The sequence below is a fragment of the Solenopsis invicta genome, chromosome 6, assembly GCF_016802725.1.
Source record: "Solenopsis invicta isolate M01_SB chromosome 6, UNIL_Sinv_3.0, whole genome shotgun sequence".
Classification (NCBI taxonomy): Eukaryota; Metazoa; Arthropoda; class Insecta; order Hymenoptera; family Formicidae; genus Solenopsis; species Solenopsis invicta.
Genome location: NC_052669.1, coordinates 23,417,454 through 23,443,394, shown reverse-complemented (window position 1 = coordinate 23,443,394; position 25,941 = coordinate 23,417,454). Strand labels below are relative to the sequence as shown.

At 36.7% G+C, this 25,941-nt stretch overlaps 2 protein-coding genes across 3 annotated transcripts in view; both read right to left on the bottom strand.

The window, feature by feature from the left end:
* LOC105193733 overlaps positions 1–25,941 on the bottom strand; it is a 181,435-nt gene that overhangs the window by 56,335 nt on the left and 99,159 nt on the right. For both annotated transcript variants that reach the window (XM_026137806.2, XM_011158299.3), the window contains exon 2: positions 15,081–15,304. In XM_026137806.2, the coding sequence (XP_025993591.2) occupies positions 15,081–15,299 (219 nt within the window). In that variant the 5' untranslated portion in view covers positions 15,300–15,304. The remainder of the gene's footprint in view (positions 1–15,080; positions 15,305–25,941) is intronic.
* Positions 53–4,657, bottom strand: LOC105193732. The gene is made up of 7 exons (XM_011158298.3): positions 4,111–4,657; positions 3,639–3,891; positions 2,298–2,407; positions 1,928–2,047; positions 1,171–1,323; positions 1,030–1,089; positions 53–365 (listed from the first exon to the last, which is right to left on the bottom strand). The coding sequence occupies exons 1-7, from the start codon at positions 4,187–4,189 to the stop codon at positions 205–207; spliced, it is 936 nt and encodes a 311-aa protein (XP_011156600.1). The 5' UTR covers positions 4,190–4,657; the 3' UTR covers positions 53–204.

Genomic DNA, 25,941 nt, shown 5'->3' with positions numbered 1-25,941 from the left:
TTACATAATGTTAATTGGATAAGAAACATTCATAATTAATTAATGACTTTTATCCTTGCAAATATCAATTTTTATTATAATTGAAAACATTTGTACTAATATTCAAATAAATTTATAACACTGTGTTGCCTGGCGTAACAAAAGCAATTACAGTATCCTAGCTCATAACATTCATATTAAGATTACGAAGGGAGATTTGTGGCATCACCAAGGTCTTTTGCAGATATCCTGTGACTGTAATTCACAAGTTAGTACAGGTGGTACTTCACAAATGCACGCAATACAAATAGTAGAATATTGTGTAGATCGCTTCAGTTTGTCGCCAACTTGCATCGTCAAGTTACCGAATTGACACTTACTTCCTCCTGAAAAAGAATTATACTTTTCATGCTTATCATAACATTGGAAAACAAATTATCATACTTTTATAGAATATTAATAGCACGCCAATTATTCTGTACTAACATATTTTTCTATATTTAGCAAATTGAGTAAATTAATTGCGCAATAGAAAGTGAGTTATATTTTGTAATTAGTTATCATTTTATAGGATCAGAATATTAACGTGCTATAGAAATTGATTTCGCGTAGTGCTCGTTATCCATATGCAACGTTTGTCGCAATTACCTCCTATTTGACGCGATTCGCAGTACGATTGTGTAATTAGTATCGCTTGACCGTTTAAATGCGTGTCAATATATCATTTTGTATATCTTACACTTTATTCGTATGGTTACCGTATCGATTCATAAAGTAATATTTTTTCCATAAATATCTCGATTCATAAAATTAAAGAAGAAAATAAACGAATAAAATTAAACGATTTAACGGAATAAGAAATTAGTTCCTTCAGCAAAAATATGCCAAGATTAATTTTATATTGTGCAGTATGTGTATGAAGTACTCTAATTTCTAAAGTTAACTAATTTGATTACATGACAAATGATTACTTATAGAGCAATACAATGGAGGATCTAATGCTCATATTTTACAAGAGTTGCCACATTTAAAAATAAATACGAAACGTACTCTCCAAAGTGTCAGACGATCCAAATTCAGACTTGGGAATGACAACATCGTCAGCATTCTCTGAAAAATTGAATAGAAGCGTTGGGGAAAATAATATGACAACGAAATATATGCGATCAAAATCACTTTCACCAAACTTACGGCATATCATATTCATATAACATTTTTTCTTCGAAAATTCATCATAAAAATAAATTGGAGCACATTTTTTTTTCAAATGATTTATATGACTGAATGCAGGATGGGCGCAGGCTGTATGATTAGTCCTCACACAGAAAGGTGGAATGTTATTACCTAAAATAGAAAAATAAAAAAATAGTTAGGAATATAAAAAAATTGCAATCATGTTCCATATCGAACCCTTTGAGAATTACACGAGTTAAAAACAATTTAAATTTATAAAAAAAAAATTTATTAAAATAGAAATTTATTTAAAAAACTCTTGAACTATTAAAAATATAATTAAAAATTAAATTTGATTAGTGAAATACGTCGCAGTACTTTGTGCACAGTTGTGTTCGTATATACATATAGTATACTTAAATTAAATAATGAAATTGTCAAATGTTTGGACTATACTTCGAGTAGTTTTCAGCAAAAATTTTCTTCGTTCCATGCTCTTGAGTAAAGATATTATAAAATCGGAAAAGATGTCATTCCTAATCTTTCATCATGATTAGAAACTCGGGTCAAGTACGAAGGACATTTTATCTTTAATCGCCGACCTCGTTTGTAGTTATATTGTTTGACTCTTGGGTTTTAGGCTTTTTATTTGCCTTGTGTTTTGACCTTTACTTGTTTAATAATTTCTAATCGAACAATTGCGCACGAAGTATCACGTCGTCTCAATAGCTAACTTTAAATTGTAAATTTATTATATGACAATAATTAACATTACCTTTGTAACCTGATTGGCAGACGCAGGTCAAGTCGGATTCTTGATCTACATAGAAATATTCACCTTCCAAATAAATCTTACCGTTTACATTACACTTATATCTCGTTTCCCATTCTTCTGCTAAAATATGTAAAGAGCATTGTTTATACTTTTATTTCTATGAATGTCCTTGTCATATTTTATTGTCTAAGCAATTGTACATGTACGTGCGTGACTTGTCGAATTATCGTTATTTGAAGCAAAATTTAATCATAACTAAATATAATTGTAATTATTGATAATATATTTTTGACAATACATTTTTGATGCGGGTTTCTACATAATAATTGGTTAAATATTGTAAATAATGTTTGATTAAAAATGTACTTACAACAAATGTTTTGCGGATCTCCACAACATTTAAATGGATCATTCCATAGATAGCAGTCATCTTTAGCTATTACTGTTGGACAATCTTCATCAAAGCATTCAAACGCAGCGCTAGTTGAAAAAATTGTACAATTAGTTAAATCAAAAGAATTTAATGATTTTATCTTCGTATCATTTATATCTATAATTTAGCTATGTTGATCTCAATATGTTATACATAATCAGTGATTTGACATTCTCATTTGATATCAAATAGTTTATATTCAATTTTTATAAATTTTGCACTGTTAAACAGTTTATAGACAAGAAATTGAAATAATTTAAGAATGTGCAAATAAATGGTGTGAAATTATACGATAATTTTTAAGCAATCCATCAAGTAGCCAGTTCAAAGTAAAAACAAATCGTGTTGAATATCTTATACAAACGTGAACAAATTCCTTACAATATGTGAATTATGTTCACGTATCTATCACACGTGTTACCATGACAGAATAATCCCGAACTGTCGACGCGTACGAGAAAACGTGATGTAATTTGAATAATGTGACGCCGTACATGAATCTTTCATAATATCGAAAGAAGATGCACCCATGCACGCACACATGCTGAACCGTATTAAATATTCATGATTGTCGCGCTACTTGCACAAAAATGAGAAATCTATAAAATGTCGAATAAAATCGTGCATAGCAGCAAGTAGTTATATTTTCATGTTTTGATTATTTGAAATTATATTTGAAATTATGCGTGCTAGAAAGAGAAAGAGAGAGAATAAAAGTGACAGTTATCAATGTAACAAAGATTTAAACATTTTTATTTTTTTTCTTACAAAAAATATTTACTCTTTCTCTCTTGTCTTTTTTGTCTATTTCATTTTTCAATCTTCTTTCCTGTGATTAATTATTTTTAATTTCATTGTTTTCTTTAATAAACAAAATTAAATTAAATAAATAAATTACATATTTTATTATTTATATCAAAACATTATGAATGAGTGAAATTTTACTGAAATTTACAGTGTTATATTTAATTTATACTGTGATTATTCGTACAGCATGTAATCAGAGAATATATCACATATTCACTGATTCTGATTAAAAAGAGAAGAGTTTTCTCAGTGATCGGAATATATTTTTGATAGACAGTGTATACATCACTGATTAATATAGTTATAAGTATAACATTTAAATCAGGCCATTTATTGAAAAATACACAGATTCCGATTTAAAGAGGACAGAATAACCTTGCCAGACAGTTGTCAAAACACACGATTTGCGCCGACCGTTACTGTCACGCAGTATGAAATAATACAATATATTTATATCGAAGTCATACTTACATTTCATCACGATTATGTCCGGGTTCGCAAGTGCACATGGCATCGCATACAAGATATGCATCTTCGTTGTTCAGGTAATGGTAGAGATTATACTCGTGGCCGTTGATATAACACTTGTCGCTAGATCTAGTTTCTATATGATCACAGAGGTATTCGTTGGCACAAGAGTTCGATCCTTGATTATATACCGGCGTGCACTCGAGGGCCTCGTAATAACTCACTGGGCCAGGACATTTCGATCCACTATGCTTGTCTTTACGAAAAAGAAATTCATAAAAAAAGTTTGGTCATGAATACATTATTGTTCTAAACGCGATGAATTGATCCCGTGAATCACTTTAAATTACAACGGTTTTGAATCCATTGTCTGGTCAATTTTAGAAGAAATTGTCACATTCTAAGAATAATTTAAACATGACTAACAAATGATATTGAAAAAAAAAGATATTGGCTTTTCTTTACGAAAATTTACCTTCAAAAATCGCAGCAACGGCGATAACGCCGAACACCACGTAGACGCACACTTCAACACAAATACGTGTTCTCCTCATGATCGAACACAAGCGAATACCCGCTATCGACTAATAATGTTCGCATTACTTACACATATTATTGCGACTATCGATTCGAGGAGGGATGAGAGAGCGAAAAGGAACGTGTGTAAAAATAAATATGAGACCCAAGTTAGAACAAGTCGTCAACAAACAAAGGACGTCATACAATCTACGTAAATATTTAGTTTCATAAACAAGTGTTTGTCCAATATAAGACAGTTGAAAGATATCTCAAGGAAATTTAAAAACCGTTCATTTAAATGTAATTCCGCGTTAAATGTTCAGTCACAACGAAATTCTTGCATTACTCAGAACAGTTTGTATAATATGATCTTGAATTATTGCATTTATTGCACTATTTTTCAGCAATGTGATGTAAGGAATATTCTTATAAAAATTATGCAAATTTTATATATACTTTTACATTTGTACATTTGCATTTATTTAATTTTATTGAACTGTTAAATTCATTTATTGAATTATTTAAAATGTCAAAAATTCAAATCTTTTAATCGCAATATTTAACATAATTATCCAAGAATAAATTATTGTGTTTAACAAATTTTTTATTTTCATAAAAAAAGCAATCTTGATTTGCAAAAAAATGAAACAAAAAAATTATTTTAGTGCATATAAAAAAATACATTTTTTATTTAAATTTTATTAGAACTCACAATGTTAAAAAACGATTAAAAAAGTTAATGAGAATTAATGCGATTTTCTATGCGTACTAATATGTAACCACTAATTTTATTCGAAAAATATTTTTTATTGTATTTTTAACATAATCCTTCATCAACTTTAACACGAACCTTTTTTTAACTATTGTCATATTTTAATTGGAAAGATGACATTAACGTTTTTGTCGGCGAATATCTGCATTTTAAATGAATCGTAGATTATCTACACCGAATATCGTAATATCCTCAATATATTATCATTTTGCCTGCAAGCACCGACTAAGACAAGTATTAACGGTGCAAACGTGATCTTCCATACGCTAAGATAATAATTAATCGCAAAGAAATGTGCAAAATCGAATAAACGTGCCAAATAAATTATAAGCTAGAATAATTTTATGATAAAATGTCACTACCGTTCTCTCAGATATCTTACACGTAACAAAGCATTTATCGACATGCAGCGTCACGGCGCTTAAGCTAGTCTCCAAGTACAAATTAGGAAAGACAACGATGCTTTTTAGAATTTTGAAAGAATGAGATCCACGGAAGATCAGGATATTAATTCGAAGCGACACTCGAGACGTAACGCCGTTAAACACGTTTCCGTGTCAGCCGTATGGTATCGCGTAAATCACAAGGCGGGAGCACTCGCAGAACCAGCTCATAACTGTGAATTTACTACACGCTGCCCACCACTACGTTACTCGTACCTTGGGCCGAATGTTCGCCATTACACTCGGTTACAGCGGGTTGGCCGATGTAAGCCGAATAAGTTCACCCGCTTGGGAAACTGATTTATCGCGTTTGAGGGATTGGGTCATTAGTCTTATCCCCGTAAACTAATGACTCAATCTCGGTCGTCCCCCTCGACTGCGGATTTATTGACCTGCAGATCGCGCGATTAAACTGAATATTTCTGTGGCGGTGATCGACTCGAGCGGATGGAGATTCGCGCGAGGAGCTCGCATCAGCGAGAATCTTATCGCGACCGTGCAGCTCTCTCATTTAGAATAGCTCGTCGATCCGCTTAGAAATTGGTCCGTATAAATATCGGATTATAATAGCGATGTAACTCATCTGGGATGATCGATATTCGTGGAATTCCATTTTTCTTCTTTTAATCAAGTAAAGTTAATGATGTATGATTTGAATAAGTGCCATTAATTGATCTTGATATCGTAGAACCATCAGAACATTTTAATCAATTGCTCTCCGGTAAAAATTAGATCAAACTAGATTTAAATGGAATAACAGATTATAAAAATATTAACGCACGTGTTCAATTTGTATTAATTTATTATCTTTTAATAAAATAATCACGTCGATTATTGCGGAAATAATAAGATACTTTTAACATTAATATTTTTACTGTTTTTTACTGATATTTTGTTCAATGTACAAAACTAATGTTTAAGTGAACTTTGAACGAAACTTAATATTACACGACACATATGTATATATATTACTTGCGCTACTGAAAAAGTAAAAGGAGAGGTCTTAATGTTCTTCATTATTTTAGTTCATTTTGCGGACGTGAAACAGCTGTAATTCAGTCTTTATTAACGCGACATGGCTTTTGGGTTTGTACGTTTATTAGTAATTTGATATGTGTTGCTCACAGTGTCAGCAAGATAGTTAAAGAATAACGACATAGTTTTTGTATCAAGTAATGTGATATTCCAAGAAAAGACAAACAATAATTAACGAAACATTAATTAGAAACTTTCCTTTTTATATCAATTGCGTCAGTTAGAAATGAGAAAATAAACAAGTAGGTTAAAAATAAAAATAAAAAATATCAAAAAGCTTGAAAGATAACAAATCAAACAGAGAATAGGATAAAGGGATTTGCTGACATATGATGTCAAAAGTTTGAAGATAATATCACATTTAATGTGGGTAGAGAGGTATCAACATAGATGTACTAGCAAATGCGTGCTGTTCCGATAAAGAGATAAAAATAAAGCAAAGCGGAAGCGACTAAAATATGCACGAGGTGATGAAACTTGAAGATGTCTGTCGGCATTTTGAAGCTTTCGATGCTGAGAATTTCGCGGATAGCACGATCTCATTTCCGCGGGAGTACTTTCAAATCATCGTCTAGTATTGAAGTTTCTATCAGTTGCAAATGCTCGTAACGATTTATTGCACGTGCAGGGGAAAAAAGTGCGCGCGTGTTTAAGCTCGTTAAAATTACTCGGCGGAAAGTTTCTCGCTTTGAGCGTACGTAAATAAACGCAAAAGGAACTGCGTTAAATTGTAAATTAAACAATTTAATTATGATGTAATCATAATGTAGTGAAATGCGTCGAAAGTTGCAGCAATGCTGTAGTTGGAGCTCGTAAAAAGTTGCAACGAATAAATAATGAGACCTGTACAAATATATGGACATGTTCGAGCTATAAACTAGAATTCGAAATTTGTGACTTTAAATGTTTATTGATGTGGAAAGAATTTGATAACGATTATACATTACACATATATATGACGTGAATAAGAGATGAATTTATTTATAGGTTCAATCACGTAGAACTTTCACAGATTACGTAATTACATTTGGCGATACTATGTAATCCTGCAGCGATAAGCACGAGATAAAACCAACATCTCTTTTATTAAACTGACCATTTAGAATCGCGTATCGCTCGTGAACGGTTTTATGTTTCATAATCGTTATCCATTAAATATCACTAAAATAGAGGGACAAAACATTATGACATTTTCCGTTGAATTACAAATACAAATATCTTTGATCGGAAATTTATACGGAAATTCGGGGTATCGCTTTTTGTTACATCCCCGCGTCATTTTCGAAAAGCCATGATACTTTAGAATATTGTAACTAGTCGAGGCTACGACCAGAACGGCGGCAACTAACATAAATTCGGTCAACTTAACGCTGCAACACTTTACGGTAACTCTCTTAGTTAGTACTGCCCCTCCCTCCCTTCAGTCTCCCCTCACTGACGCCTCGACGAGGCTGCACAGCTTCCGGGAACTTGCGAAATTCCACGGTAAGCACTGCACAAATTCTCGGGGGCGATATCATGCTGTAAGAAAGTTCAAGTCGACGTTATCATTATACTCGCACACCGGCGCAATCGCGGATGTATGAAAGTTGGAACGACAGAGGAACAATCCTTCAACTGCCATTCACCGAATAGAAAGGCTTCGTTTTTATTGCACGATGAAGCTCTGCTCGTTTTATCTTTTGCATTCTGCCCTTAGGAAGTTACGTCGGACTGCAACTTGTAATTTAATACAGTTGGAAATTTATTATGTAGATGATAATGATGTGTTTCTTGTGAAACACATTATACGAAAGCAAAGAGTGAGTAATTTATACAAAACGTTTTATTATTGTAAAAGAATCTATTGCAAAATTATAACTACAAGCTAATTAATAGTTAATACAAAATTTGCGAATATTTTAAGACTATATTATCGCTCGCACAAAATGAAAAAAATTTTCAAATAAACGCACGTAACATTTTATTCGCGCGCAAGCGATTCGCGAGCATGTAAGAATACGCAGATTTTCTGAGCTACCACGTTTGCGCCTGACAACTAAATGGAAAATTGCATGTATGCTGTTGAAGACACTCTAAAAGTTAGCGTGGATCCGACGTGACTACAAGCTTAAGCCTTTGTCTGGACCAACAGCCGTCAGGTTAGAGCGAAAAGAAGAACGGCGGCTTACCGCTGCGGAAGCAAACGCGAAAACTAAAAGCCCCGTAAAGCCGCGTGCACGAAGTAGAACAAATTTGCTTTCGGCTTCGGATGAAGTAAAACGATTTTTTCCACACCGAACACACACACACACACACACGCACACTCAATGCGTACGGTTGCGATTATGTTAGAAATATACAATGACCTATTTTCGAGAATGGGGAAAAACTTGTACAATACTCGTCGGATAACAATCGCCTTCAGACGATAACGCGAAACACTATTGTGCACTTACGTATAAGAGGTAAACTCGACCGCATTGCTGCAATATAATGCGCTTATCTTCCGGAATTCTTTACGCGGGTGATTAGTTCGATAAAAATTGCGCATATCATAAGTTGTATCAGCAACTCACTGCTCGAAATAGCGTGATTCTTGTTTTTCCATTTCACTAACAACGAGAGGGAAACGTAGATAACGGTTGCATTAGAAAAGTTTCAAATCTGTTATTTCCATCATTTTCCTGCTTATATACGCAACACTTTCTTTAAAGAAATCACGCTAGAGAGAAACAGTCATATCTTAAAAATAATATTATTTGATTAATATTATATTTTTAAATAATTCACATTCTTTTCCCTTTTGAAATTACATATTCATTGAAATAATTTATTCATCATTTACATTTTCTTCGTTTTACGAAATACTCCCTATTGCGATAATCAAATTGGGGTAACAATAACGGTATCAATAACGGAGAATTTCTGTTTTATCAAGTTAGCATTGAACCTTCTATAGGTTCCTATGGATTAATTGAAAGCTATATGTGGAGAGGGGATGAACATTCCGTAATACCCCGCATATCTAGCGGGAGGTATTTAGTGGCGCGTCGATGCTGAAACATGGAAGATGCTGCGGATCATCTCCCGCCTGCATTATCAATATCTCGAGATATTGCTTTGCGAGAGCTGTGTGCGAGGGAGTCTGCGGCGGCGGAGGCTTTGGCGGATTTACGGGACCGCCTTTCGAAGTTCATCCGTTAATGACCAGGCCTCAACCTCTCAGTCGGTAGGGGTGTAACCTCACTTGCGAATACCCGAGCTCGCTTACTCGTAGCTAGCTTAACTAATGACACGTTGAAGCGATATTGTCACTATATCTTCCGGTTGCACGAAACCTCTATCGCGACCACGCCCCGCGCCACCATCATCGACCGACGTCTCAACAAGTTTGACGAAAGGTGAAACGAGACGATAACTGAGCTGTCTGTTTTCGGAAATCCATCCACTGATTGTGAGTAATATCGCTTTCAACACCCCTATAAACGTATTTTTTCTCCAAGGGAAATATTCTGTAACATTTGTATACAATTTAATAACTTGATCAATTGCGAAGTGAGTTACGAAACAGCTTCCTTTGCAATTACTACATTTTGCGGATTTTGCGAGGCGAAATCTAAAAGTATCTAATACTTGATTTTTCCTTCAATTATACGAACTCGTTCGTTGTTCTTGACTCTTGCCGAAGACGGAGCGAAAAATCTACAATAAAGTCCGCTCCACGTCGATGAAGAAGTTAATTACGTTATTTGAATTAGCAATTAAAGAACAGATTTTTCCGCCAACTCCGTAGCTACCATATCTCTTTTTTTCACGAACGAAGTTAGCTTCGCGGGCCAAGTTAATTACAAGTTACGAAATTAGAACTTTACCGCCTGTTCCCGGGTCCCAGGGCGCAAATTAATCCAGCAGGACGTGAATACAAGAAAAAGGAATATAAGCGGATCCTGTTAAAAATGTCGTCCTCTTAACAACGGTCACATCGGAATAACGCAATTTGAAAATTAAAACTCGAGGCATTTCTCATGACAAGGGTTTTTTGCTTCCTTCCGTGTATATTCATTTCACATACGCAAAACATATTGTTCTACTCACAGGACCGGGAGAGAATGCGAGAATGCATAGAACGCAACGATTGAATATTCAAAGCATTAGGATTAATTGGCGGATCTTTCCAATTGAAATGTCCGTAATATCTTTTTTTGCGCGAAAAATTTCCATCCCGCTGTCAGAATTAAAAGAAGTGAATTACCATATATCCACACAAGAATAGAATTCTGAAATTAAAACTAAGTTTTTTCTACGACGCGGTAGAAAATAATAAACTTGGGTACTTTTGAAGTTCACTCTTCATTCACACTTATTCGTATTCAACTTGCTGTATTTATGACTTCCGCTAAAAGTTTCAGTTCTAAAGGATGAATAATGCATTTCGTATCCTATGAACGGCGATACATACTGTATTTTATTTACCAAAATACAGCACTTTGCGCTGTGAAGAAACGTCGGGATAAGAGTGCGCTTCGCGAAGAGATACATCAAAGAGAGGAAGAAGTCTTTTCAACGAAAAGACGGGTAGCATATTTGAAAATAAAAGGTGAAAGCAGCGACGCAATGAAAAAGCACGCTTAACGGCCCATTAGACGAATCGTAAAAAAAGATTAACGTCAAAGTGACATTATATGCAAAATTGCATTGTTCTCTGACTTGCTGTCCTCCATCACGCATGTATCTATGCGCATCGCGCGTGCGTCAGCGCCTGCACATGCAGATGTAACAACAAACTCTATGTTTGCGCATAGCTGCCACGGTAATATGCGGCGAAAAGTACTCGAAGGTAATTTAAATTAGGAAGATATCCCGTTGACTATAACGCAACTGCCGTGTCGTTTATTTTTCGTAAATTATGCCCCTAAATTATGCCAGAGATCGTACTTCTCTGCGCTTCGAAAACTGTGAACATCGCGGCACTGGCGACATACACAGGGTGGCTAGAATAAGATGTAACTAGTAATTAAATTATGATTTTTTTACGGTATAGTGATTTTTAAAGACGTGCGAGCATATTTTTTAAGTCTTTGAATTATATGTATAAAGCATGATGCACACAATAAGTATAGCTAATTATTTTCCAAATGATACTTGAGAACAACATCATTTAAAGATAACGTATGCCAATTTTCAAAAAATTTAAATGACTGTATCGATATAATAGATTAATTAGTTTTAAATAATTAATCAATAGTAAGAAAATAAAAAGAAATCAAATATTTTTCAATTAAAATCAGTTTGAACAGCATTTAAAACTAACATTTGAAAAAAAAAGTTGTTTTTATCACAAATAATTGTGTGTAAATTTATATATATTTATTCTTTTATTTAATTTTTATAGAGATCAAATTGCATGTGATTTTAGTCACCCTGTATTGCAGCCAGTCTGCGAACGAGGGCGTTGTTTACGGCCGATGTGGAAGCGTAATTGAGTGCGCTTAATAAATAAACAAGCTCGTGCTCGGATACGCGTCCACGGGATGCAGGTGAGCTGTAAAAAATGAATTCATTTTTCAGGGAATGTTGGTCGGTCCGGGAAATATACCGTCGCGACATTCCACTCGAATCGCGAAAGTACGCGTGAAAAGCTGCAATAATCGGCATTGTATTTAATCGATCTCTTTCTGCTCGACGCAGAAATAAATTATTATTTGCGGTACATACATTAGAGATAGAACAATAGATACAGAAAAAAACATCACATGCTTTTTTTAAGAGTATTTTATTCTCCAAAAAGTGACAGTAAAAGTTTTGATTTAATGTACTATCCGGAAGTGTATCTTGGTTCGATTGCGAAAAATCAAAGACGGAAATTTGAGACAATGGAGAAACTGTGAATCCGTTTGCGTCCTTCCCTCAAGAAACGAATCTTGATTAATGGCACAAGTTTGCGTTACCATGTCCCGCGCCGGCCATGTTCGGAATGCATAATGGGTGGAATACATTAAAATTCAACCTCGCGGTCGAACTCGAGAGAAAGATCTTTCTCTCTCTCTTCCCCCCCCCTCTCTCTCTCTCTCTTACACACATACACACGAACACACACTAAAACAGCGTCATTCTAAACGTGGAAAATAACATTGTTCTTCTCGCAATTAGCGCGGCGTCTTTGATCGATGACGGCAATTAAGTCGGTCCGCGTCGAATGCACGCGAGAAGTGCATCGGCTGCACACGCCGATCGTTAGGAAAACCCAAGAAAAATTCTCATGGCTAACCGTAAACGTTATGTACAACATCAGTCACGATCTTTCGTTAACGGTCGATTCGCTGAATAAAGTTTGCCGCAAATTTTTCTTCAGCGTCGTTGATGTCTCTATCTCGCGCTACACCATCGGATTAAGCGAAAAGAAAGAGTAGAGAAAGAGAGAGGGTGAAGATTCTTAATTGCTTTCCCTTCACATTTTTCCAATAGAAAAGAAGTACAGTAAAATTCATCTTGCATTGAATGTAATTGCGAATTATAATATATTAAAATATATCTATTCAAATCTTTCCTTATGCCGTGATAATATAATCGAACATCATAAATATATTTTCGCTAATGCAAATAATAAAATTTCAACATGCGATACAAACATTGACTATTTACAAAGGCAATATTCGCCATCTTATTTGAAATATTAATTATTCAAATTTTCAGCGTGTATTTGATAATAATACCGATTCAAAATTTGTGATTTCGACGCAAAATGATATTCTCAATACCTCGAGCCCTTTAAACTCCATTCTTTTAAAGCAAATAAAATTCTTCTCGCATATTCGGCGGATTTAGTTCAGTAGGATGGAAGGTAGAATTTTTTTTACAGACGTAAAAAGTGGTTCCGCACGTAGTTAACCTTCACTCTTTGCATTTTTTTCCCGTGTTTCGTCGAGAGTGAATACGTTATGTAAAACAAGGTTTCTCTCGCCGGTGTGAGAAAATGTCTAAAAATAATAACTAAAAGTACCACAATACGTGCGCGTTTGCGAACGACAAATAACGATATACAAATAAAAGTTAATATTATCTCTGAATGATATAGTTTTGTTTATCAATTTTTGTTGTCGCCATAATGGCGGGACCAAACTCATATGACACCGTATATTAGCGCGTTTAATACCGTCTGCAATTTCTAGTTGAAACACGAGCCACGCAGCAATTTCAGCGCAAATTGCCGCGTTTTAATGGCTCCCAGTTGATCCTTTAAACACTTTCGTGCTATATAGCATTAAGTAGCTTAATAATTAACTCCTGTGCAGAACTTGCTTTACAGTAAAATTCATCGCGAATTAATTGAAAAATAATATCCTTGAGCGCTTGCATCATTTACGTGTCGCTTAAAGCATTTAGTCGTACCATTGTTAAACAATTCGCTCATTAACGTATTAAATCCACATTAGGTAAAACTTGAACGCAGATTAACTATAAAGTTAACCTTCGCTTCTATTAACATTTTGCACGCACGCTCTGTAATACATTTACTCACACGAAAAGAGCAGTTTTGCTAAAGTATCTAAAAATTTAGGTCGAAAATAATTTTGTTGGGACATTAAAATAATTAAACGAACAATGCGTCAGCGTCACGAGCAATGCTGCAAAAAATTGTGACATTCTAGTAATGAGCTTCCTACGTAATTATTTGAATGGTTTAGCAAAATTTTATTTTTAAACCTGTAAGTATCCAGCTACATTTTTAGATGCTTTAGCAAAACCTTTCTTACCGTGTAGTTTTTTTTTTCTTTTTTTTTTTAGAAAAGAAGTACAGCCAGGTATCCATTAACGAAGAGAATAATAAAGAGATTTCGATCCGTACGTAATGGTGGCTTACGTCAATTTCGCGTTGAGGAACCCCTAACATGGGGACTAATCTAAAGATCAACAGGACTGTCACGACCGCGAATTAATGATTTTCGTCTATTTTGCATAAGAATATACTTTATGTATTATCGCGAATATCATCTCGACCTCGCCTTGACCCGCTTCCTCCATCTCGAGGCGATCTCGTATCGAGCAGCTGCTGACTCGTTTACTCTCGTACGCAAATTTTCGTCCTTTGTTTAAGCGAATTATATATCGCTAAAATGTAGACCTCGCGACCAGAGATATTTATTCGCGCATTAATGGGCGATACACCCGGCGAGAGAGGTCGCGCAAATTGCAGTATCGGCGCGTTTTGCACCCTTCGAATATTATAATCAGCAATGTATCCTCCGATAATCATAATATAATAATGTAAATTAAATCTCTCCGTGTAATATAATATGACAGCAGAGTTTCAAAACGAGATAATCTCCGCGCGTTCAATTTCCGATATCGCACAGGCACAGGGAAAATGCACCGCAAGTCAGATTTCCAATTTTCGTCGCTGCTAATAAGCATGGAGAGACCGTTCTCGCGTGTGACATCGAAATCTCTCTCGATTCACCGAAACTAAAACAATCTCGATCCTTTTTGAGTTCCATCTCTTTTCTCTCAATTAATTTTTTTTCTGAATTTATACCTCTTACACGCGTTCGTTATCCTCTCTATCGAAATCATTAAGGAAACGTGAGATGTCTTATCGAGACCGACCTCCGCGAGGGCCGTAGAGCCGAGCACTCTCTGCTCTCGATAATATCCTTCGGCGCACACACACGTGTAGACTTCATGGTGGCGACTTACCTTGTAACTGCCGACCGCGTGCGCGCCATCGTAGATGTAGAGATGGTCGTTGCAGTCTAACTGCAGCTGATCGAATCGGAGCATAAACCGCTGGAGGATGCTGTGAGTCTGGAAAGTAATGGCGCAATCGAGCTCCCTCTCATTTTGCGAGGTAAGAACGGCGCCGTCTATCTTCCTATAGAGATCCCGCAGGAAGTACTTCTTGCAGACGTCGCTCATCTGGTCTGTAAGGAAAACATACGGAAGAGAGTTAATCGGTCTGACTTGCTAGCGATTGGGAGGAATTCGATACATTCACAATATCGATTAAATCACGTAAACGTGAAAATGGGACGTAATTGTAACACATTCAGCGTCGCTTAAATTAATAATATACGTGGGACTCATTTCAGAGCATATTAATGATTTCCAAGATATCCTGCGCGGAATATCACAAAAAGAGATTTTTTTATACATTACTTCTTGTATCTTTTATGAATTCACTTTCGTGAATTTGAACTTTTAAAATTCTAAAATGACGCACACGGAAGGAATGAATTTGCTGAAAAGTTTAGCTGAAATGCAGATCAGAAATCGATTTTATTTGACCTTAAGAGTAATTTTATAGGACGCTCAAACTGACTGCTATAATGTCAAAACTTTTTGCAGCACTGTTCGTCGTATGCTTGAGCGTACTTCATATAAATTATCGACAATTCAAAATCTTTCAGATTTAACTAAATTTTTAAATGCTCGAGCGAAACCACTCTTCCCGTGTATATAAGGAGGATTACCAGCATTAAATTAACACAATGCAATGTTTTAAAAAATTGTAGGCACAAAATGAAAGTTTCGGGTGGTTGTTGCGAACACTTGATATTTTATGTTTCGATAGAATGAAACAAACATGCAATCGCACTTTCGCTCCATTACGCGCGCACTTTTAAAAACCGCGCTTACAAAGATGAAAATAACGTGTTTTCTAGGTCAGCGCTGAAAATTCCACTTTTGCACGTGGATGACACGCCGCGACGCCTCGTACAAATAGCCCACAATGCTAGCGCGCGATTGCAGCCGGGCAGATTTGCGGATTTGCATTTAAAACGAATGATAACGAATACATGACAGTCGGCAGTCAACGCAGTCGTGAAATAAGTTACAGACGCACTTTGTTCCGGAACTAGGACGATATTGCGATCGCTGTAGTTTCTCGACATTATGCCGTAACATATTTCGGGACAGGCAACAGAGGTTGCAGTTCTGGGAACTTTGCGCTCGCGTCTTCGTCTCACGGTTCTTCCTCCTTCCCAGCCCATTACCATCCCTTTGCAGCTGGGCTCTCTGCAACATCGAAATTACTTACTCCCAAGACCCGCGGTGCTCCCGTGACGCATGCGTTTGCTCGCGCCGGCTGAAGTGTAGCCTGCAAAACGGTCGTTGCGTCACCAGCTCGCCGTCTTTTCGGTCATGTACGGAGAGCGTGCAATGTGCGCACGGCAAATAAACAGCCGCGGGAAATCCAGCGCAAGCATTGCACCGCGCGCTATTAATTACATAGTAATAATTTACCAGCCACCCCATCGGCAAGATGCGACTACGAGATAGACGAAAAGCGATGAATTCTGTCGAGCGCTGTGTTAATACAGGCGCGAGTGCAATTATTAATGTGATCGTTCGGCTATACGTGTAATCCATGAAATTGTGAATAAATTCGTCCAAAGTTATTAAACGAAGAAAGAAAAAATTTATTCTTCTTGGGAGAAAGTGTTCTTCGATTAAATATCTTTTCAACGCATTCGCTCGAGATCTTCTCGCGCCAAGTTGAATCCTCAATCTTTTACGGCACATCTATGCGTCGGCACAACATAAATACATTCTGCATAACACGGTACATTGTATAAATGTGTTCGTATTGAGCTGCGACTTGGCGTAATAACAACTCCGTCAAGCTGTTAACTTTTACTGCCATTGGTATGAAATTTTACGAGTCCTCCTCACGCCTCCGCGTCGCCCGCTTGTCGAACACGTACGTACGTTGCGTTGCACATCTGAGTGAGGCGGGTGAACAGGAAAAACGTGACTCGCCGTTAAGTAATGTATTATGGCACGCGCAGGTGGCATTTCGGATCGACGATGTAGAGGCCACCGTCGATGCCTCTTGAGCCTGGTACCCCCCGATCACACATGAATCGAGAAATGTGCAATACTTCTTCCGTATCGACAAACGTCGCTATTTTTGTAATAGCGCGATGAATTGAAGATACGCCCGATAATTGCAACATATATATTCCATCCTGCTGATATCTTTGCGAATCAAGCGTTTCGAGGGAACACGAAAGCGCCATTACCTTAATATTGAAGCAAGCTGAAGCTTTCTGTCGTCTAGATGCTCGGGACAAGTAAAAGGGGCACCGGAAATTTTAACGTTTGAAACTTCGTGGATTCACAAAAGGCCTTTGTACAATAGGGCAAAACTGAAGTCTTAAAGAGACTCAATTCGGTATCCGGGGAAGGGGAGGGGAGGGGGAGAGGACTTAGAGATCAGAAAAACAAGTACGGGAGGCACAAATCTTCGTCGAGTTCGGGATCAGTTTTAGGGAACATAAATTTTGTAGGAGCAGAGAGAATATCCAGCAGAGAACTATTTTCTCAGACAACCATGATTTAGCGAATTTAGCGAATAAGTAACTTTATTGTAGCAAGAAGTTTCGACTCTCGAACTTCTCTTATACGAGATGAGCCCCGCTATAGACAAAATATCTAAATTCCTTCCTTAAGATTTCCGACACAATTTGCAATGCCTTTGAAAGATGAAATAAAATAGAATTTTCTTAAGCTCATTAGAATTAGAATTTTTTTTTTAAACACGATTTTGAAAAAAAATTTTTTTTAACGGAGGTAATAAATTTAAAACTTTGCAAAAATAATTTTTTTTTGAGGGGGGGGTTGTATTTCCCTAAAAGTGTCTAAACTATGCAAATTAAATTTTCAAGTCCGATAAAAGTTAACAAAGTTATGAAATTTTTAATTTGTTTTTGAGATATTCGTAGTTGAGACAGTGTTTTCTCTTAAAATTGATGGTCATATCTCAAAAATTATTTATTCGATTTTTTTTACTTCCTATTTTGGTCCTTTGCACAAGAACAATGTCTAGTTTTTCTTATTAATAATGAAAAATCTGCAAATCAAAGAAGCTTTACTTACATAGATTTTTATTTTCAGAACATTCGATAAAATGCTAAACCGATTATCGCAAAGTGTATTTTGAAAATCATATCTACTTTGTTAGCTGAAGCCATTATTTATAGTAGTCTGCATAAAAAATGTTTAATATAATTAAGAGAGTACAATATATTTAATTTTAAAAAATTCCTTCTTTACTCATTATTTTTTTCTTTAAAAATTTCCAAAAATTTGTAGACCTTTCAAACTATTACTTTCTCTTAAATATAAATATTCTGTAAAATATAATATTTTAATCAGCACAATTAATACATTATAGCAGTTTTTAAATACATTTTTGAGATCTTTTATATCTTTTTAATATCTTCTTTTAAATCTTCAAATTCGAGGCATATAAATACATTTCTCAATCATGTTTGTATTGAAACATTCTATTCCCGGTGGATCCACGTGGAAAACGCTTATGTCAGAACGCTTGACTAACGCTTGGTCAGCTCAAAAGCGATTACGTTTCTCAATAGGAAGCGCCTATTCAGATGGGCAAGGCTCAAGGACGCGCGTCCTGCTACACTTAATCATTTACAGTTTCTCATCGAAGAACCGATTCGCCGACTCGTGTAACCGTTTAAATGCGCACGAGCTTAATGCGCGCTCTGACCGTTAAACGGACCGAGTCGAATTACTCGACCGATTGGCAACCGATTGATTCGTGCACCGTCGAGATAACGGGTCGACTCAATTTCAATACAGCTACGATTAACTTTAGTCTACTGCACTCAATGAAATAAGAATTTCGCCGGATTTTCGGTCATATTTCGACAATCGGACTATAATTTCAAAAGAATTTTTCATCTTTGCAATTCGCGATATTTTATATAAAAAATTTTATACGCGTTGAGCGACGCGCCGAAGGATTAATTTATCACTTCAATTGAATTGCTTTACAGCAATCTCGATTCTCTTGAGATCGTAAAATCGAGATTTCCTTGGTGGCGAGGATTCTTCTTATTTTTTTTTTTTTTTAATATATTTGTTGAATGTCGCATTTGAGCCTCTGAATCTGCAAAAATAATACTGTTTCTGTTTTATTCATCAAGCAACATAGAATGTACGCTTGATTGCCAATTTTTACAGTTTATTTATGCTGTGCGCTTAATTACTGCGTTCTGTACATTGCAAGAAAAATTATTCGGAGATGATTATCAATTAACCATGGTTAACTAATATTATATTATATTACATTATATTAATTCAGGAAAGATTAGTTTTGATTACCCTCAATGAGCTATTTGATAAAATACGTATCACGATGTTCCACAAATTATTCCGAGGTCGCAATCTTCGTTTCCTCCACCTTATATTATAATTCCATTTGAAATGAAAATTTGCATTACCATAGAAATCCTCGAAATGAACGCTCATATAAAATTGTGCGGGTTGTTTTTTACATTAATCCGCTAAAATGAAATTTTTAGGTGTGATTTTTCCTTAATATAATTTTTCCAACAAAGATGTTGACACAAAATAGGAGATTAAACTGCAGCAGATGTACATTTATATAAACTAAAAAATTGTTTCGCGGATAATACAAGAAATTTTTCGTTTTTATAAAAATAATTGGAATTCAAATCCTCGGAAGTCCAAAAATGCGTAGAAGAATTCATCTTTGGACATACATTCTGAAGCCATGTTAGACGTTACATCGAATTTTAACAATTTGTAAAGACGAAACAATTTGTGCGACGGCGACGCATTCCGCGCTCAGAGAGGCGTGAGATCTATTCAAGCCGGTTGAACTTTTACCGCGATCGAGATTTCTTCGGTACCGCCGATTCGTTCCGGCTGGACGAGCCGCAGGAACGAAGGGACGAAAATAAAAAGCTCTTAACGAGGCCGCTACGCAGAGGTGAGAGAGGAGAACACGGCGGCGTTGCCGCCCCGAAGAAGAAACTCGATTGAAAAGTTTCCGATCGTCTCTCGCGACGAAAGATAGTTTTCCGCACGGCGCGCCCTCGCGGACCCCGGTCCGCATCTGAAGCGAGAACATTTTCGGGGTGAGAGAGTCCCTCATGAAGATTCCTGGTGAAGATAAAGGCGCGCTATTTCCGCCGGTGGTCACACGACGCCGGTGTAAATAAGGTATGGCGAGGCGTCGTCGAAATGCCACGTGCGCGCCGCATCTCGCCCAATCATCAAACGAACGGTCGGACTTCCTTCCGCCAGTTTCACTTGCCCGCGGATGCCCTGCCATCCGTACAGATGAACTACTACCGTCGCGTCCACGCCCGCAAATCACTCGCCTAGGATATTCAGATTTAACTCAAACGCGTGTGTAAATAGAGTGATTCGGACGGAAGATAGAATAATAAGACGAAATTAATATTATTCGTTGTTTATAATTATTTCTCTGACGATTTAAGGAAACATTCGAGGCAGATCGTTTGTTGAAACGCTCAAGAATCAGTCCGCGTAATAAATATAATTATTCTCTCTGTTCTCTCTGTTCTCTCGAAGAAGTGCACACGCAGAAATTCAATTTCGACTTGAAATTGACAAAGAAAGGAGATTCCGTTATCTATGTGCACCCTTGAAACTTAATTCGTTGAGATGAGTTTAATCTCCGATGTTAAATATCTTCGCAATTAAATCTCCCTTCAAATATTTGCTAAGAAAAGGTCGACTCGAAAGGTCGAAGAATCTGTCATTAAAAAGATGTTGACACGGAATGGGATTAAATTGCAGTAGGTATACATTTATGTCCAAGTAAAAAACTGTTTTAAGGATAATTAATAACGCGCAAGGGAATTAATCGGCGAGTAGTAAGAATTTTTCGGGATAGAGCGGAAGCTAACAGTCAACTTTTCTCCCGATATATTAAGCGATACTGCAATTTTTACTCGCTTTACAGTCAAAGTTACCGCCCGCAATCTAATTTGGTTCTGCCATAGTTTAATGTACAGTAAAAACTTTAATGCAGAGTGCACCCGTTCCTAATATTTTTTTATGCATAATCCGTTACTGGATTTGTTGTATCGGTTAAACTCGTTAAATTTGTCGTACACGCAAAATTAATCTCGCGTGGCTACTTTATGCGCGATCGCGTAAACTCCAAAATATTTTTTTTTTTAAACATTGCTGTATTTTCCCGATAAACGTTCATCGAGCGAGGATTACATTTGGGAAAACGCGTACCGTTCGCGTTGCAAATATCGATCCGCAATTTTCGATCGGTCACATCCGGTGGATCGAGCCGTGTAATGTCACCACGGAGCGCGGAGTTTCGAATTTCACGTGAAGTCGCGTGCGAAACGAGTCAGGCTGTGGGGTCAGAGGGCGAGCGCGGGCTTACGCGAGCGACCGCGGGAAACGAAACGAGAGGGACAGACAGCGAGCGAAAGAGAATGAGAGGGAGGAAGAAGAGAGAGAGAGAGAGAGAGAAAACAGAGAAAGAGAGAATGAGAGAGAGAGAGAGAAAGAAAGAGAGGGAAAGAGAGAGAGAATGACGTTGAGAGGGAAGGAGACCCTTTGGTCACGATGGTGCGCGTCGGCCCTACGACCCTCTGGCAACCACCCCTTCTCGTATGCCACCATCCAACGCGACCCTCCCTCTTGTACCCGGTATGCACCCTCCTCCACTCCCTCGCTCTGGTTTCCTTTCTCTCTCTCTCTCTCTCTCTCGCTTGCTCCCTCCCTCTCTCTGTCTTTCTCTCTCTCCCTTCTGGCACGATGTAAGCCCGCTCCGTCGATCAATATTACTCTCTTCGAGCGCACCACGGCTCGTCTGAGCGCCAACCGAGCGCTATCATATTAAGTTCCGAGCACTTTGCTCCGAGCACTTGGAGGAGCTCCGGCACATCGCGAAAGTTTTCTCGCGCGAATACGCCGAGAGCGCGCGATATTATCTGTATCCCTCCCTCGTGACGGAGGTCGCGTCGCCATTTTTACGGTCGCGCGGGCCTCCATCTATTTTCTTCTTCGAACGAAGCGAATGCAAATTTTTACTTATGCTCGATAAATTCAACCTCACCTGGGTGCTGCGTCTCTCTCTCTCTCTCTTTTTCTCTCATCGTTAGAAATTGCCTTTCGTGATATATATCCTCGATGAGAATTAACGCGAGCTTTCACCTCGCTTCGAACGAGGACGCTGTCAATTTGCGCGAGATCTGGGAAAAATGTTTTATTAGACGTGTGAAGAGAGATCTCAATTTTCTAGCCATATTTCGGGGAGCACAGGAAATAAAAAAAAATTATTTTTAAATGACTTTTGATTGACGCGATTCGAGAGATTTAACACTTAAATTCACATGTTACCGAAACGATTTTGCCTTTGAACTTTCATCGAATTCGTTTCGCCGAACAATGGGTTTACAACCTGCATTGCGACGCGAAAAGTTACTCCTTTCTAGTTGAATAAATCTAAACCTACTAGTACGGCGAGTGTTTCCTCTCAATTTTCGTTCGCGTTGGTGCAAAAGAAGCATTGTGTTCCGCGGGGGTGTTACGCGCGAAAGCTTCACTCTCGAGCATCACTCCGTTAAGTTTTCCTTGCGATTTTATCCAACGGGGCGTAATAGTCAGCCCGGAAACAATGCTATCGATGCACGTGTAACGCGGACGCTCTTAAAAGTTTACCTGAGAGCCGTGACCGGTACGTTCCAACCCCTATCGCACCTTTCCCACAGGGATGACTGATCATTCGCACAGTGATTTGAGTTTAGCAAACCCACGGACCCGAGCTCGGTATACTGCGGACACCCACATGCATTCACACATCATACGCATGCATACACATTTCTGTGTGTGGCGAGACAAGATATAACACATTTTAAAATTAATAGAAGAAGAATGGATCTTTTTTTACGTTTAATACAAACAAAGCAGAAATTAAAGCTTATTTTTTATTTACATTTTTTAATTAAAAAAATTAAGAGATAGAACGTTTTAAAAGCATCTTATAATCATCAGCTTGATTATGCACGTCGGAGAAAGTTCAGTAATATAATTGAGATGCATGTAAAAGGTTCAACGATTTCTCTTTTCTTTCTCGTTTTTTTTTAATGTTACGATTTTCTGAATAATTTCATTAAATGTGTTACGAATGAACAACAAGACAGTTTATTCTTTTAACATTTTCAATATTTTAATGTACTACAATTGTTTTAACTCTATACCAAAGATTAAATTTTTTTTATAAAATACCTGAGCTGAGTAAGACCTACGCGATTTACTTATATTTTTTTTTAATAACCTGAATGAGAATAAAATGAAATTATTTACAAAAATAAAATATTTCTCCCACATAGCATTTGTAAATAAACAAAAAAGTTTTTTTTAAGGTAGATCTTATGATTATGAATGTAATAAGGTTCCAATTAAAAATAAATTGAAATTAATAAAAAAAGCTAAACATTAAATAATTATTAATTACAAAAACGAAATTTTTCAGAGTACATTCTACATCAGAGTTATCTTTAATTAAGTTTTTAATCAATTCTTTAATTTCTGGAAATTTCATTTGGGTGCAATTTTAACTTCTCAGAAGTTAGCAGCATTGAAAATTCTAAATCGTACATAACGAATAAATACGTTTTATGTGGATTTATATACGTTAAATACGTTTTAAATGGGTTTTATTTAGAACTAGATCTAATTCGATTCAAATATCTTGTGAAGATAACAGCGTAGAAACTGTATGTAATCTTGTGTCTACAAAATAATTAAATTAAAATCTATAGGAAGATAGACTGACATTTCAAGTAATTTTATGAAATAAGGCCACGTCAAAATAATTAGGTTCCTACTTTACAAATATTTTATGAATGTTTATGAGATGTTCGTAAATATGTGTACGTCGCGATTGCTCTCCGCGCTGAATCGTACGTTTTATCGACTATGAAATCCCATGAAAATCTTGGTCATGATATCAATTTGCGTTTAATGAAATCGCGAGCGAGAGAGAAATGCGATCGTAAAAATTCTTCGTCTAAATTATATCCCGGACCACCGAAAGGTAAACGAAACACGTGTTTTGAATACGCAAACTCCGAGGTCGCGACTCGGCCGTAAAAATTCGCGACACGGCAACCCGCCGTCGTAGAAATGGCACTTAATCCGCGTCGCCGCGCCCGGAGTATCGACGTTTCGGAAAGAGCACTCGACTCTTTTCGTGAAAGTATAAACTTATGACGAGGAAATGGCGACGTTTAATTCAAACCGCATCTCCATTTCCCACGAATCCTGCTCGAATAGTAAAAATGAAAGTCGTGCTTTCCGCGATGGCACCTCTATCGTGTTTCTCATTAAAGAAACCTTTAAGATTCTTCTGTGTAATATATTTAGTATAACCGCATAACCGTATTTAGTAGACTTATCAAGAGTTTATTATATTCACATAAAATCACTCGATTAGGGACTATAATATCTAACTTTAATGCGACACAATACATAATAGATTTATACATTATTATTTTATTCAGCGCTTTCCATTAAGCACTTCATGCGCATGTTAATATAATAGCTCGTTAATATCTAATATTGAATTCGGTAATTAAATTAACCGTGATAAAAGGGAAAGATTATTCTATTCATACTATCGCATTTCATGGCACGCTTATTATATTTTAGATTCTCATTAATACATTCATTATAAATGCCTCGACTTTAGAATTATTTGTCAAATCTCTCCAAGAATTTTAAATACATTATATCAAATAATTTTGCATCTAGCCCCAGTCTGTCTCACACTGACATGAAAAAGAATCGTTCACACTGAAAAGAGAATTTGGTGATAACAAGCAAGTCTAAATGACATTTGCTAAGCTTTAATGAAACGGTTTCAATTAAATATTCGATTAATACAGCCAAACATTTAGTGATATTTACAAAACCGTTTAGTAACCGTTTACTATGTTTGGTTACTGTTAATATAATTACTAAATATTACTAAATATTTGGTTAATTAAACGTTTAGGGTTGATTATACGCGACGCTGAGAATGTTACAGATATAAACTATATGGTAAATTATCTAATGGATAAATGATGTTCACGCATCTATTGTACGTCTGTGTATACACATAGGCATTTGTCCATTACATAATTTATTATATAATTTATCTAACAGTGAAACAACCGCTCTTAATTGAAATTTCATCAAAGCTTGATTATTATACTTTTTTTTCGGTGCAAACGTGCGGACTTTCGTGCCGGCCCGGCGTACTCGTCGCGATAGGATCGATTTTCGCCACGGTGTCGTAAACCTTAGCAATCCCAAGTATTAGGAACCGAGGCGTACCTCGCACAAGCAACAACGCAGGACACATGCGTCCCTAATGCATAAAGACAACTTTTCCTTCTTCGCAGTGAATATGGACGCAACCCACTTTCCGCCGCGCACGAAGTCGCGGATGGAGTTTCAGGCACGAAGACGCGACGCTGAGAATGTTACAGACATAAGCCGTAAAGAGGAAATTTTACAGGAGGGCGAAAGGAAGAGAAAAAAGTAGAAGATATTTTATACGGCCGATTCCCCCGTTTCCAAAAGAGAATTCTGCGAAATCCTTTTCTTCTCTCGGAAACGTGCGGAAGTAATACTCGGTTGTGCCGTCCACCCGATTACGAAAGAAACAACTTTGTAAAAAATTGACTTAACGTAACTTTTCTATTCGAATAATTCATTCGCAAGTTACTTGCTCATTGAG